This window comes from Xiphias gladius, chromosome 4 (genome assembly GCF_016859285.1).
Source record: "Xiphias gladius isolate SHS-SW01 ecotype Sanya breed wild chromosome 4, ASM1685928v1, whole genome shotgun sequence".
Lineage (NCBI taxonomy): Eukaryota > Metazoa > Chordata > Actinopteri > Istiophoriformes > Xiphiidae > Xiphias > Xiphias gladius.
In genome coordinates, this window is record NC_053403.1 from 4493254 (window position 1) to 4507603 (window position 14350).

Sequence of the window (14350 nt, forward strand, 5' to 3'; positions counted from 1 at the left end):
GGTCCCTCCTCCAAGAACCATCAAGTTTCTCTATGAACGTATATTTTGGAGAAAGGAGAGCTGTGGTGACTGGTGCAGAATTGAAAGGGATTACAAGATCAACAGAAAAAGGTTCAGCCTTGTCGCCCACTGCACTCTTATCTTTTGTCCTTATGTGACCCACCTGAGGGCCCCCCTCCGTTTTCATTATAATCTCTTCTCAAGGTTGTAGCTAAAAACTAAAACATGATTATCAGAGTGAAGAAAGTCATAGTTTCATTGTTTCACTCTTCCCTCACTCAAACTCACCCACACATATGCCGCCTCTCTGCTCTCACTTTGCCGTTTCTTTCCTCTCCAAGCACATTTTTCAGCTTTGTGTAGAAAACTTAAAGATATGTTTATTCAAAATGTACATAGTTCATCCTCCTACCTTTCTTCAACATATTTCAATATTGCTTTAACTTACAGCATTTTCCATTAATAAACAAATGAGTTTCATTGCCTCCTTAATAGGTTTCATTGAAGGTGAAACTGTCAAATTTCAGGATACTGGAAATGTAATTACAAAATATCTTTTAACAAATAATAGCTATTGGCATCTACTGGCAGATTGCATAGACACTGTTTTCTCAGTTAAAACCCGCTGTCCTTGCTCACTCACCGAGGCTTTTGGGCAGCAGATTGCGTACAAATTCATTGTGGTCTCCCACATGGAGGATGCTGTAGACGCTTGAGGTCATCAGCTCCTCCTGGGTGTATCCAAGGTAACTCGTCACGTTCTCAGAAACAAAGACGATGCGGCCTTCCCGGTTGACGACGAAGAAAAACCCATCAAGGGCCTGAGTGAGCAGGAGAAGGAGCAAGGATAGAGGGAGGAGGAGTGAAAAGAAAAAGCAGATTGTGTGTGTTGAGCTGGAGCAAAAATCTCGGCAGTGGTGGTGGGGAAGATATGCCGTCTGTGTGAGACTGTACGTGTATTGTTCACCTCTAGCAGCATGGGCCCCAGCGCCTCTTTCTCCACCAGCCCCTGGCTACTGGAGGAGATGTCGCTCTTCTGTACCTCGTCATCTGGAGACAGAAGAGCTGCTTTCTCTGTCAGGGCGGGGAAAAAAAACAAAACAAAAACAGAATTTAGAAAGGTGGACACACGTACAAAAGAATTTAGCCATTTATAAAATGTCTGTACACACACACCTTTAAGTCGTCTGAAACTTTGAGACTCGAACCCCAAAGCCATCACTAAGTACACTACAAACATGGTTTATGTTTTCTGAATTTCAGTCCATCCCATACCCTAACATACCGTATATCCACTGAGAATCGACAATTAGTTATATATAGTTGCATAACTTCATAACAAAACTTCATAACTTCAAACTTCTTCATAGCACAGCTATTGGTTTTAACCCCTCACAGTTTAGCCTGGTGTGTGTGTGTGTGTGTGTGTGTGTGTGCGCGTGCGTTCCCTCACCCTGCTCACGCCGTTTGATCTGCTGGATTTGGTCCACGGTGCTCTTGAGGATGTGGCACTTGTCGGGCTTGACACTGAGACTAGCAATGTCGCCCATGTTGGATGACAGCAGCTCGGCCAGCTCCTCGATGTAGCGGCACTCCAGCTCCCGTCTCCGCTTCTCCAGACTTCAGAAACAGACACATATGAGATGAGTTTCAAACATGCAGTCGCTTGCAATTGGTCCTTTTTCCAAACATACACTAGGGAAGCGACTTGTAATGCATTTTCATCATCAAGCTCAGTTTTATTTGATCAATTAATCAATTAACCGTTTGGTCTATAAAACATTGGATAACGATGAAAAATGCCCGTTAAATTTTCCAAAGCCCAAGTTCATTTCTTCAAATTGTTTGAAATTGACTTAAACAATTATTTGATTATTAAAATAACTGCAGCTATTTAATCCTCTAAACCTCTAAACTCCTTGATCACAGAAAACACACCACCGTGTACCAATGTGGCACATTAAAAATGTAAGGGCTGTGGCACTAACACCTTAGAAATGAACCAAATAACAATTTATCATAGAATCTGCACTGCTTAACAAAGGAGAAGGAAGAATTAATAAAAGAAGGAACACCATAGAAAAAAGTGCAATGTAATTAATAGAAGAAAAAACAAGATAATACTTTTATAAATTCATCATAAAAATTTATTTGAGGACAAAAATCAACATATTTACATATATTTGATGAAATGTTTTCAAATAATCTGTTTGGGGACTTTTGGCCAGACACTAACATTTGGAATAACCCAACACTGAAAACTGTAATTGTCAGTGTGGGCAAAATACAGTGTTATTGCTCGAATAATTAAGTTACCAAACTCTTGGCTGTGAGCAGCGGGAGCAGAGGGGGAGAAAAGCGAGCAAAATGGGAAGCTGGTGAGAGACCAGGGGGATGTGCTCAGACAAGAATAACCTTAATAATTCACGCTGTACGGGAGATCCTGCTGAGAGAAAGACGGGGGGCCACGAGGGGAAACTGCCAAGAGGAAGACAGTGAAGTAGAAAGAGACAGAGGCAGGGGGCACAGAAAAAGAGAATATGTCTGTAAGAGGTGTGAAACGATTAGTCCACGAATCCATTCGTCCATCGAGAGAAAATTAATTAGCATCATTTTCATAGCACTTTTTTTGTTATCTAATGAATCATTTAAGTACATTTTTTTAAGGAAAATGCCAAAGTTTTACTGGCTCCAGCTTCAAAAACTGTGAATGTTTTCATGTTTTCTTAGTCTTCGGTGATAGTAAACTGAATACCTTTGGTGTTTTGGACTGTTAAACAAAAACATATGACAGAGCAAACGTTTTCAGTAAGCATTCTTTAAATTTGCTTTATCAAAGAACTGTGACCAGTGCAGTACCATATGTACTGAGTGGAACAAGAGTGACGGTTTCAAAAAGGGAGCATCTGAGACTTGGTTCTTTATCTAACAACGGGTGGTTTAAATGATTATTTTCAGAGTTGTGAAATGTACAGGTAACATCCCAATGTACTGTATTGGTGCGGTGGTTTTTCAGCCAGCCCTTCTCACTGCCTGTTGTTTGTTTTCATAGTATGTAAGAGTGAAAGTTATCATATCTTAGTAAGTTCAACACTGGTCCAAAATGACTTAAAATCAGGCTTTAACTCGAGCCTCTTTAGAGTCTTTGCGCAGCCTTGTGTTTATCCTTATTCTCCAGTTGCAATAATATACTTCCAGACCGACAAGTTACAGCAAGGTATGTGGTAAACATAAAAAAAGAAACGTGTGTATATGTGAGCCTGTGTGTGAGACGACAACAGCAAAAGTAGGTCAGTGCATTGGCCGGCCAGAACACACAGGCGTGGTGACCGAGGGAGGGAGGGGTGAGGAGGGGGAGGACGCTGCTGTGTGAATGCGCAGGTCAGTGGCTGCGTGTAGTTGCTCTAGAAATACTAGCTGAGCTGTTACATCAGCTTACATCAGCTATTGGGTCTTATAGACTCTCGCACACAGCACACTGAGTACATTCATTCTTTAACCACTACATGTCCTATCTTAAACCTTACCCTAACCTGAGGCTGCATCTAACTTTAACCCTATATCATGGTGTAAACCCCTGTGATAACCCTTTACAAAATCAGAGGATTTGCTGCATTTCCTTCCTCGCATTCAGTCATACCGTAGATATAAAAGGTCTCACACACAGACCGACACAGACCGACCATTCAAAAAGCCTCTCAGAGTTTCCACTCTGCTCAAAGTACAAGTGACTGATATGCCTCTGCGAGCCACAGGTCCCCGACAACAGAGTCTTGTCACTCACAGAGCAACGGGTCTCGTGCTCTGTAGAGGGGTTAAGTGGCCATTAATGAGGCCAGATGATTGTGAAGAGTAAGTTGGGATGGGGTTCAACAGCATTTTGTGGGATCTGAACACTTCCAAGTCCCTTATCGAATCTTTTGAAATTGTTAGTTTGGTGGTGAATGTAGACGTCTGTTGCCGTTTTCATTTCATGTCCTCCTCAAGTTATTGAAAAAATAACCCGAGTTCTTACTTTAACGTGTTGGACAGTGGATATTTTAGCCGTGAGTACCCTCCCGCAAATACTGCATTTTGCAGTTGTTCTGTTGACTTTGGAGCATTTAAGCCGGTCGTTCGCCACGTTCGTTGTTGACGACAGCGCGTCTGTATACGTCAGTCTTTTTCTTTCTTTGTGGAAGCCGGTGGCGTCAGAGAGAGAGAGGCAAAAAGGGACTACACAGGGAACGTGAACGAAGGATTCGATGAGGTGCTCACGGGCCACAGAGCCTAACAAATCCTGGATCCAAAATGGAACCAACCATCAGACCTCATCCCTAGTGACATGCACATTACGTAGATACATTACTATACCTTGATCCCCTGCGGTAACCAGCCTGGGGAAATATTCTATTGTTTACATTGTTTGACAGCGAGGTGATTTCAATTTCATCAGTCAGCACTCAAGGCCATCACGCTTTATCATCTGCTCCGTAAAGATGACAGATAGGGTATGTCTGATGATCTTTGTCATGTACAAGTCACATGTCTTTGAAGAGACATAATCAACTGAGCGGGACTCGAGCTGTTTTAATGTACAGTATTAATGGGGCTATTTTCTCAGATTTACAAAGTTGCTATAGAGTAAGAGTCCCTTTAGACTTTATACAACTGTTTTTACATTCTGAGTAGTTCTCCCCATGCCAGGCAAACTGAGCGTTTTTACATTTCCCTCGTAATTATTTACGCACATTATGTATTTAACTTTTTTCTTAATGCTAGAAGGAACAATGTAATATGTTTTTTTGGCAGCGGGGCACAAAATTACCATAACTGTTGAAAGCAGGATTTAACAACGCAACAATTACTTTGTCACAAGTTCATAGTCCTGGCTATCAAAACCCACTTTCACGCAAATTCTACATGTCCCACCATGGACAGATTATGAGATGATAGGCACCTGGCACAGACACGTAAAAGGCCCCCGTCCCTCCTACATAAGAGCAAGATCCAGAAATTCACAGAGTCGTCTATTTGGTTGCTTTGCATCTCTATGCAGTCAATTTGTGTCCTTTTGTGGTCATTTTCTGTCTCTTTGTTGTCAAGCGGTTTCCCTCTGTGGTTGCTTTGAATCTCTTTGTGGTGGTTTGACTGACTTCCCGACAAGAAATGTTCACAGTCACTTCAAACCGAGCCTCTGATCCAGGGGCCTCCTGACTCCTCAGGCCCCATATTACCCACTTATATAAAAGGTATGTCGCTCCCATTCACATGTCAAGAGTTTAATTTCTGCAGTATCTTTTTGCTTAGTAACATAGTGTCACTGACCAAACGAAAAACGTGGCGGGTTCTTTACCTTTGCCCTGACGTGTCGCATGGTGAGCCCTTCCTCTTGCGTGACTCTGCCGTGGCAGGGTCCAGGGGGCTTTCCCCTACTGCACTCATTTTCAGCTTCAAACTGACCTATGGAGAAGGTAAAGAGAAACATGGTAAAGAGAAAAGTCAGTAGCAAAAATAAGTGCAACCATTACGGTAAGCCGCTCAACCCCTCATTCTAAATCATCCTTTTTTTTTTTTTTTTTTTTTTTTTAAATGAACCAGAACGAGTAGTTCTCAAGTCTTGGTAGTTTAAAAAAAAAAAAAAAATCAAAAACACACTTGTGGCTGTTTGACCTGTCAAATCAAAATACCGGTCATAAGATCCTGGATCTTCTTTTTTTCCCCCAGGTTAATTCCTGTTATTCCAAGTTAAAATCAATAACATTCCTCAGAACCTTTAATGAAACAGCAGCGTTTGGTTTGCAGACCGAATCTTCAGTTACGTAACAGCTGTTACTGCCATACACTAATTATGTTTGCATTTTATTATGGCATAATGCCAGTGGTAAGGTTCACAAAATGCACAGCTCACATGAACAACAGCCTAGGGTCACAGTTCAGTATGTTTTCAGTACAGCAGAGCAAAAGCGGAGAAGCAAAAGATAATGATGTTTTTCTGTAGCGTTCAGAGTTGTCAACAGCGGCACATGCACTGGGATAAAACACGAACAAAATGAGAGGCACAAATATTTGCAGATGGTCCACACTTTCTCAAAAATAACCGCTGCATTGAACCAGCATCCACATAAATAAGTAAAGAGGAAAAAAATACAAATAGATATTAGATGAATAGGAAAAAAAAATAATAGGCAACTATTTTCATAATCGATTCAGTAATTTTTCAAGCAAAAATGCAAATCATTCACTTGTTCCAGCTTCTAAACTGTGAGAATCTTTTATTTGTCTCAGGTGATAGCAAATTGAATAAAACAAGACATTTGATGAAGTTAATTTGGGCTTTAGGAAACTGATGGTAAACACGATATTCTGACATTTAATAGACAAAACGATTAATGGATTAAATGAGAAAATAACTGTCAGATTGAATGACAAAAGTTGCTGTCAGTTGCAGCCCTAGAAAAATGTATCAGATGTTTTACGCTGTGAGGCGGGGTTAACTCACAACACACTTAATATAAGGGTGTTCAAAGAAATAAAAATTGTTGTTCATTGGGAAAACGACACCAAATGCAAACTTAACTTTCACTGCAGTGGCAAATTCAGTTTTCACTTATACTCTTTATATTCTCACATTCCACATACTTTTTTTTTATAGCTCACACTGGCAGAAAACGCCAGGGTACAAGTTAGTGTGTTACAGCACCTGAAGTAATCTAAAACAAAAATAATTACTGCTGGCGGTTCAGCCTGTGTAATATGTAGCCAATGAAGCTGATTTATGTATTTCAGTTCACTGAAGAAAAAGCAAACCTATCACATTGGACCAATTTTTAAAAAAAGAATACTGGTTTTAATTTATTTTTACAGTATATACATCACATTTAATGTTTGCTTTGTATTTGGTTGAGAAAATAGCTAAGAGGGATGCACAAATGTACAGTAAATGCCAGCGGGGCTACAACAAACCCTGCATCTGTGGCTGATTCAGTCTGTAGTGGTGTTATTTCAGGTGCATTACACTGAAAAGCCTCCCTCTTGTCATTGTCATGTATGTCTCTGACTCTCCTCTTCTCTCTCCCTTTATGGACTCGTGCCTGTTCTTTATCTGCAAAGTCTATAGCCCGCATTTCTCATTCACTCGCTCCTTCAGCTTCGGGGGGGGTAACCATGGCAACAGAAAATGCTGCAACATTTGACGAAGCACACCATGTATAGAGGACAGTTAACAGGGCTCCTGCACGATCCATCAAGCCTAATATTAAAGTTAAAACCCTTCTAATGGTATCAGAAATTGGATTTAAGAGCAAAGTCATACTCCCAATAAACGCACTGCAAAGCTGCAAAGAAAACAGCATATTTTTGGCCTAGCACAGCTCTTATGTTTTACGCAGGGTCTACCGAGTTAAACTCAAGACTCTTTAAGACCATTTTAAAAAGCGGTCAGATGATGGACTCTCTTACAGGCACCAAGACCTTTTTTACCACGTATGATGCAAAGTAATACCTGTCTCACAGTCAAACCTAACCAAAGGTCCACGTATAAATTTTACATAGCACCAGAGATCTAGAACTGAAACTGAAATCAATGCTTCTAGGGCCTTTTCAAGACCTGCAGGGACCCTGGCTAATTCAGGTTCCAAACATTAAAGACCAGTATTACAAGAAAACATTTGCATTTTGACAAAAACAAGGCGTCTGAAAGGAGACATTCGAGAGACATTAATAAGTCTGAAGGTCTTTCATTTTCTTTGGGGAACTGTACACATCCTGACTAGGAGGTAAAAATGCACACAGGACAAAAGACGGACTCACGTCTCTTTATCTGTAAAAACACATTCTTACTGCAGCATCTGCATAAAAAATCTATAAAGCATGGACGTGCACACAAACTGCAAACACGCACCATGAGCAAGCCGCAGAAAACAAGCCGCCATTGTCACAGCGTTGGGTGCTGCTGCAAGGCCACGCTGCTCACAGTACACTAATCTATCCTGACTGGCCTTGTTTACATTTCACCTCAAATCACCCCTGTCCTCCTCGGTCCTCTTTGTGTTGCTGACACGCAGCAGTTAAAAAAGATCCATCTCGCTGGACGCCCCTCCCCATATCCCTTACAGGAAGAACAGAGAGTGTACGTATGAGTGTTTTGCCTAGCATGCTCTATTTATTCCAAATGTTGCCTGTGAGTGACCCGAAGAACTGCATTTAATCTATTGGACCGCTTATAATCAATAGGCATCTGGCAGGGAAAGAGGCGTCACATTGGACTTAAAATACTACAGCTTCCCAAATCACGTGGGGGACTGGGCTTACCAAAATTTAGGCAACGACTTCTGGGCGGCCCGGCAAAAACCAACGACGCCACAGCTGAATGAACGTAAAGAGACGTGATGGCTGAACACTGAGAAATATCTATGCCAAGAGACATTTTCAAAACCCATTTACCATTTACCATTTACCATTCATAGATCTTTCAGTAAAATAAACTAGAATGAGTGAGCGGACTAGAGCTACCTTTGACATATGGGGTGAGATACAGACACCATTTTGCTTTCCCGAGTCAGTCTCGTCTCTATCAAGTTTAGGTTGTGATTAGGAATTCTGCTCCCAACATCCTAGACACTGGGTTCAAAAAGTTGTCAGATTATGGACTTTCTGACATGCACAATCTTTTTCATGAACGCAACTTGAAGTCATTTGCAACTATAAAGGGTTGGATCTGGTCTACCAAAATCGGACTTGTTCAGATTTTTACAGCTGAGTCATCTTCTAACCAAACAAAAAGAGTTGGACAAAATAACAAATCCCACTAGACTGGATAATTCTGGATAAATATACAGTCAGAGAAGGGGTTGGATAAAGTCATCTCCAGATTGTATCAGGTGTTTCTATGTGTGGACCCAAAATAATACGATGCGTATAAAAGAAAGATGGGGGACCGAACTGGATCAGGAAATGCCAATAGACACCTGCGAGGAAGTATACTCAGAGGGACACCTAGTTACATGCTCAAATACATGGGGAGAATTCAGATGGAAGACTGTAACCAGGTTTTTTTCAGAAGACCACTTATAGCAGCTAAGATAAACCCTTCGGCATCAAGCATCTGCTGGGAGGAACTGCGGAGCACGGGTGGGCAACTGTACGCGTACATTCTGGTCAGGCCCAAAACTGCCGAAATATCGTAAACATGAGTTCCAAGCTGTTAGGGAGACAATGCATATTGACGTCAAACAAGACTCTAGATCCTCCCTTTGGTGAACGACACCCGAAGGAACAGACGGAGGGAGTCAAAAGAATTTGCCCCAAGTTTTGTGTACAGCGTCAGTGAAATGCATTATGCCGAACTGGTTAGAGCCCGACACCCCTTACTTATGGATTTTGAAAAATTACGGGAAATATATAAAATGGGACAAATAATACTCTTGATGAGGCTTCAAAAACCCTCATTTATTAAGAGACAGAGCCCAGAAATGCCATTAATAATGCAATAAAATAAGCTTTCATCTTTATAACTTCTGCTAAGGTAAGGATTTGTCCGTGTTTTTTTTTTCTTTTTCCCCTTTTAATTTATTTATTTACTTTTGCTCAACCCCCATGCTATTAAACAGTTAACAAAACTGAAAGGAATACCTTGATAAAATGGTACGTAATGAGTACTTTTTAAAAATGGTTTGTAATGAGTACTTTGATAATATGTTCTTAAATGAGTACTGTGATAATATGGATTGTAATGAACACCCTGATAGTAGGGTTCGTAAAACGTACTTTGATAACGTGATCTGGAATGAGCACTGTGATAGTATGGACTTTACTAAGCAGCTTGACAACAGGACAAAATATTGCGAATGTACATATGTAAATAAAAAACAAGATCCATCTGACACGGTGAGAAATGAGACTACTGCACATTAGCACTCAGTGAAAATACAAATTAGCATCGTTTCTGAGAGATTGAGTTGAGTAGAAATATAAATAACGGCTAAAGCTGTAGGTATGTTGAAGTCCAATTTGTCAATTTAGAAGAGACGTTAATTAGGGGTGGGACTGTGCCTACTCACAAATGCATTTCCGTCAACCGCAGCCTGGACATGTGGCTGCAAAAGTAATTCCTAAATATAAAAATACTTCCCTTGAATAAGGCTTGTTATCATTTGTCAATAAAATACCGGAGTTTTGGTAGTGATGCCAAAACTGTATTTCTTTTGATGCATTACTTTGCAAATGCAAATAAACGTGTTTATGTGAAGTAGGGCTTCAACTTAGGAATATTTTCAAATACGGTAACATCATTCACAATTTCCCAAAGCCCAAGATGACATATTCAAATGTCTTGTTTTGTCCAACTGACAGAAGTTAAAAAAAACCTGACGTTATTCAGTTTAATATTATAGAGGACACAGACACCAGCAAACATGGAACCGATCATTTTGGTCATTTGCTCAAAAAAAAAAAAAAAAACAAACCCAAAAAAACAAACAAAAGAAAAACAAAAAACGACTTAAACGCTTATTTTTCTGTCAGTCGAGTAACTGATTAATCGATTAAGCGTTTCATCTTATGTGAAGTGACAGGCTCCATCTTTCCAGAATGACCTTTCCACCATAATGCTGTTCATCTATGATTGACAAGCCCAAATATTGTCTGTATATTTCTGGCAAGAAGTCAACACAGGTACAATTTATTGACAGCAACAGAAAATAAGATGCAGTAGTTACATTTCATGATACCAGAAAACATCGAATGCATCCACCGGATACTCTGTACTCTGTGACCCTATATTGATGATTTTGTTTATTTAAGTTCTGGCACACGAACATGATCTAACAGTACATTAGTTCTGTGAAAACATGCCTAACAATTATTTTTCCTACAGAGCGAGAAGCAATGAGGGAAACATGTTGTGTATGATTGATAAGCTCGTCAGCCGAGCACAACAAGCCATCAACATCCATCATCATATTTCTGGTCTTTCCTGTTTCCCTACCATCGTGATTATGTTTCAGGAGCAGCAGTTCTTCCCACCTGGTAAGTGTTTATGATTGAGGCTACCTTGTTATACTTGCCAGCCAGCTTTTCCTCCACATCACAACAATGTCATACTATAAAAGGTAATATCACAAACATACATGATAGGATGAACTTGATGAACTAAAACTGCAGTCTACTACATGGATACAGACAGGTCAGCCTTGATGCTCGCAGTGTAAACAGTCAGCAGGTTCCCTTTTAATCTAATGAATGCAACTACAAAGGCCAAACATGATTTAACTCTCCAGATTGTGTTGTTGCATTACTGTTCAAACATCTTTTGCTACCGTATCCATTGTCGAAATATGAACATTTAAAAAATATGAAAACCTATGAAAAAGTTATCAAAAAGGACAGAATTATTAAATGTAGGGCTGCAGCTGATTATTTTAATAACTGATCAATCTGCGATTATTTTTCTATCACAAAATAGTGAAAGATTCCTGTCAAAATTTCACGCAGTCCAAAGTAATCATTACAGTAGCTTGTTTTATCCGATGAACAGTCCAAAACCTAAAGATGTTCCGGTTACTGTCATATATGACAAAGCATCAAATCCTCACATTTAAGCAGCTAGAGTCAGCAAATTGCCTTTATTCTTGAAAAAGTATTAAAATTACTTATCGATTAACAAAATAGTTGCCGATTGATATTCTGTAAATAGACTATTCAACTAATTGCTGCAGCGCCAATTAAATGTCAACCGTCGGATTATTTTTTTTCCCCTCCATGTGTAAACGTATAAACCTCATTATTGAGGAAATCCTTCTGTTGTGTCCCGCTATGTCCATTGTGTAAAAATACTGATTCAGATTGATTGTATCTACAGTGATGCAACAGTTTGGCTGCCCTTTGTACAATTATATTTGGCTGTAACCTTTGCTTTCAATTGTTGTGTAACACTTTTTTCTATGAAATTATTTTTAGAAAAAACTTTCTATTCTATGTCAGAAAAAAAAAAAAAATCGATTTTCTCAACTATTTCTCTCCAAATGATCTGTTCGCCTATATTATTTATATTCACTTACGCTGCTGCCTATGTCTGCAAATTCCCTCCTGCTCCCCAGTGATCTCATTCAATCAATCTCTCGAAACCCGTCCGTAGTTGTAGGTGCAGCTCGTTGTACACCCTAAAATCCTGAAAAAACATAAAACGCCATTTGATTGACACAGCTAAGACTGCCATACTCAACTGTCGTTATTACCGTTTTAACTTTTGCTGCATTACGTCATGCTTGTTATCTTGAATTAGTCTCCATAACTGAGACCGGAAACTGTATTTATTGCCTGTAAAAGCAAGAAGTGCAGGCGTTTCGGTGAAAGCTGAAACTAACTGGTAAAGGTAAAGGTACCTCTTCATTTTCCAATATTTATGTAGTTTTCAAGATACACAGTACTGTTTAAATATATACAGTAAATCTACTTTACACACAGTTTCGTTGCCATGGGTTTAAGGGAATGAAGCATTGGATGAGTAACTAAATTACCGACCTTTGCTGTCTCTAGACTGCAACACGGAGCAGCTAAAAACAAGAACGAAGGGGTGACCCATCAGCGTTAAAAGGTAACGTGTTCACGCTTCCAGCTCCATTCCTTCACTCGTGGCATTCTGTGAATAATTTGCCGTACTGTATTTACTACTATCTTCCTGGAGTCTCTCAAGCAAGACTGTCACAAGAAGAGCCTTGTCGCTTGCTGTTCCTCTCCATCAACTTGCCGAGGTAGGTAAATGTTGATACTATCTCAACCATCTCAAAACTTCCTGAATGTGCAGCACATGAAATAAATGCTTATTCAAAACACATGTGTGGTTTCCATGTGATGGCTGCAGTAGGCTTTTACCGTAAAACATCATCATGCAATGCTGACAAATACAAAGGAGAGAGTTTACCGTTCAGGTAAACCTCAAACTTCCATTATCTAATAAAGATGCCTTTTCCATTATGTGCCTGACCTGTCAACACACAAAAGACAGCCGTCTGTACACAATACCATTAACTTGGGCCTGTTGCCAGTAATAAACAACTTGAATCTGACGATGAACTGAATTAGTTCAGCCGCAGTTTTTCTTTTTTAAGGCTCTGTTTATATTGGAGCAGTTCTCTCTGTGATGGTTAACAACTGTGCACCGGGGGATGTCAGCACCTGCTCCGCAATAACTGTTAAATGGATTTTTAAAAATATCAATATCCCGTTATTACACAATTTACAACACTTAAAGTGTGAACTTTCAAATATGCATGAACAATTACTCAGCAGCTCAGATACAAATAAACACGAATAGGTCTATCAAATGGGCTGGAGTCATAACAGCCAAATGTTGATAAAAAACAATGGCTGTGGCGTGTTTTTTTGTGTGTGACTTCTCTACAACTACTAGGACGACTACTTAAACTACCGCTCCTACTTTAATGGGCATCAAAATTTGGTGGGGGAGTTATTTTTTATTCTAAAAGCTACTTAACAACTCAAGAGCCTAAATTAGTGGTACAAATCTGAATCCACTGGCTAATATGGCCCTGCAATGAAAAAGATGCTAAGCCATTTTAACCCTCTCTTTTCCCTGCTCTTTGTCATCCACACACGCATATAAAATTAGGAACCTACAACTAGATTCATATAACTTCCTCTTTTCTCTTAGGCTGAAAAATCTTTACAGCACAGACATAGCGGAGCATGAATCTATGCTATTAACCAGGCAGTATGGAAAAACATTACGATTAATAAACAATCTCTGCTGTTAAATTGGCCTTGACTAATCCCTTTGCATGACCATTCAAAAGGTATTTTCATAACTCACAACAATATTTAACAGATGACAGCTTCCACAGTTTGATCTTATTATAACATCCGAACTGTTTTACATATGACTGAAACGAGCGTAATTAAAACTGGTACAGCTGCAGTGAGAACAGAACCTCAGTAACACTTTCACAAAACCAGCTTTGCAGTAAACGAAAAAGAAAGGGGAAAAAAAGAATGCACGGAAGAAAAACAACTGCCAGTCTAATCCACACACCTGTATACCAGGTCAGCCTCCTCCTGCACCTTCTGACCTTACCCCCCCTTCGCTATGTGACGTAGGGTAGAGGATCAAGTCTTCAGCCGCCAAAGAGGAAGAAGAAAAAGCAGCAGCAGCAGCAGGAGCAGCAGCAGGAGCAGCAGCAGCAGCAGCAGCAGCAACAACAGCGCAGCAGAAAAAAACCCTCTGAGAAATACAGTCCACTGCCTCCACAGGCTCTCCATTATAGCGTCTCAGTATCTTTAGCTTTGTCTTTTTTTCTCTCAAAGCTTTCTCCTCCTTTGGAAGCTATAATGATCACTTCACACACAAACACAC

The 14350-nt window shown here is 40.0% G+C and overlaps 1 protein-coding gene across 1 annotated transcript in view; it reads right to left on the reverse strand.

Moving 5' to 3' along the window:
• Nucleotides 1–14350, reverse strand: part of ncoa1 (nuclear receptor coactivator 1) — a 55318-nt gene that overhangs the window by 18212 nt on the left and 22756 nt on the right. The window contains exons 3-6 of the mRNA XM_040124435.1: nt 5336–5442; nt 1454–1620; nt 968–1074; nt 644–821 (exon numbers count right to left, since the gene is read on the reverse strand). Coding sequence (XP_039980369.1) covers nt 644–821; nt 968–1074; nt 1454–1620; nt 5336–5424 — 541 coding nt within the window. The 5' untranslated portion in view covers nt 5425–5442. The remainder of the gene's footprint in view (nt 1–643; nt 822–967; nt 1075–1453; nt 1621–5335; nt 5443–14350) is intronic.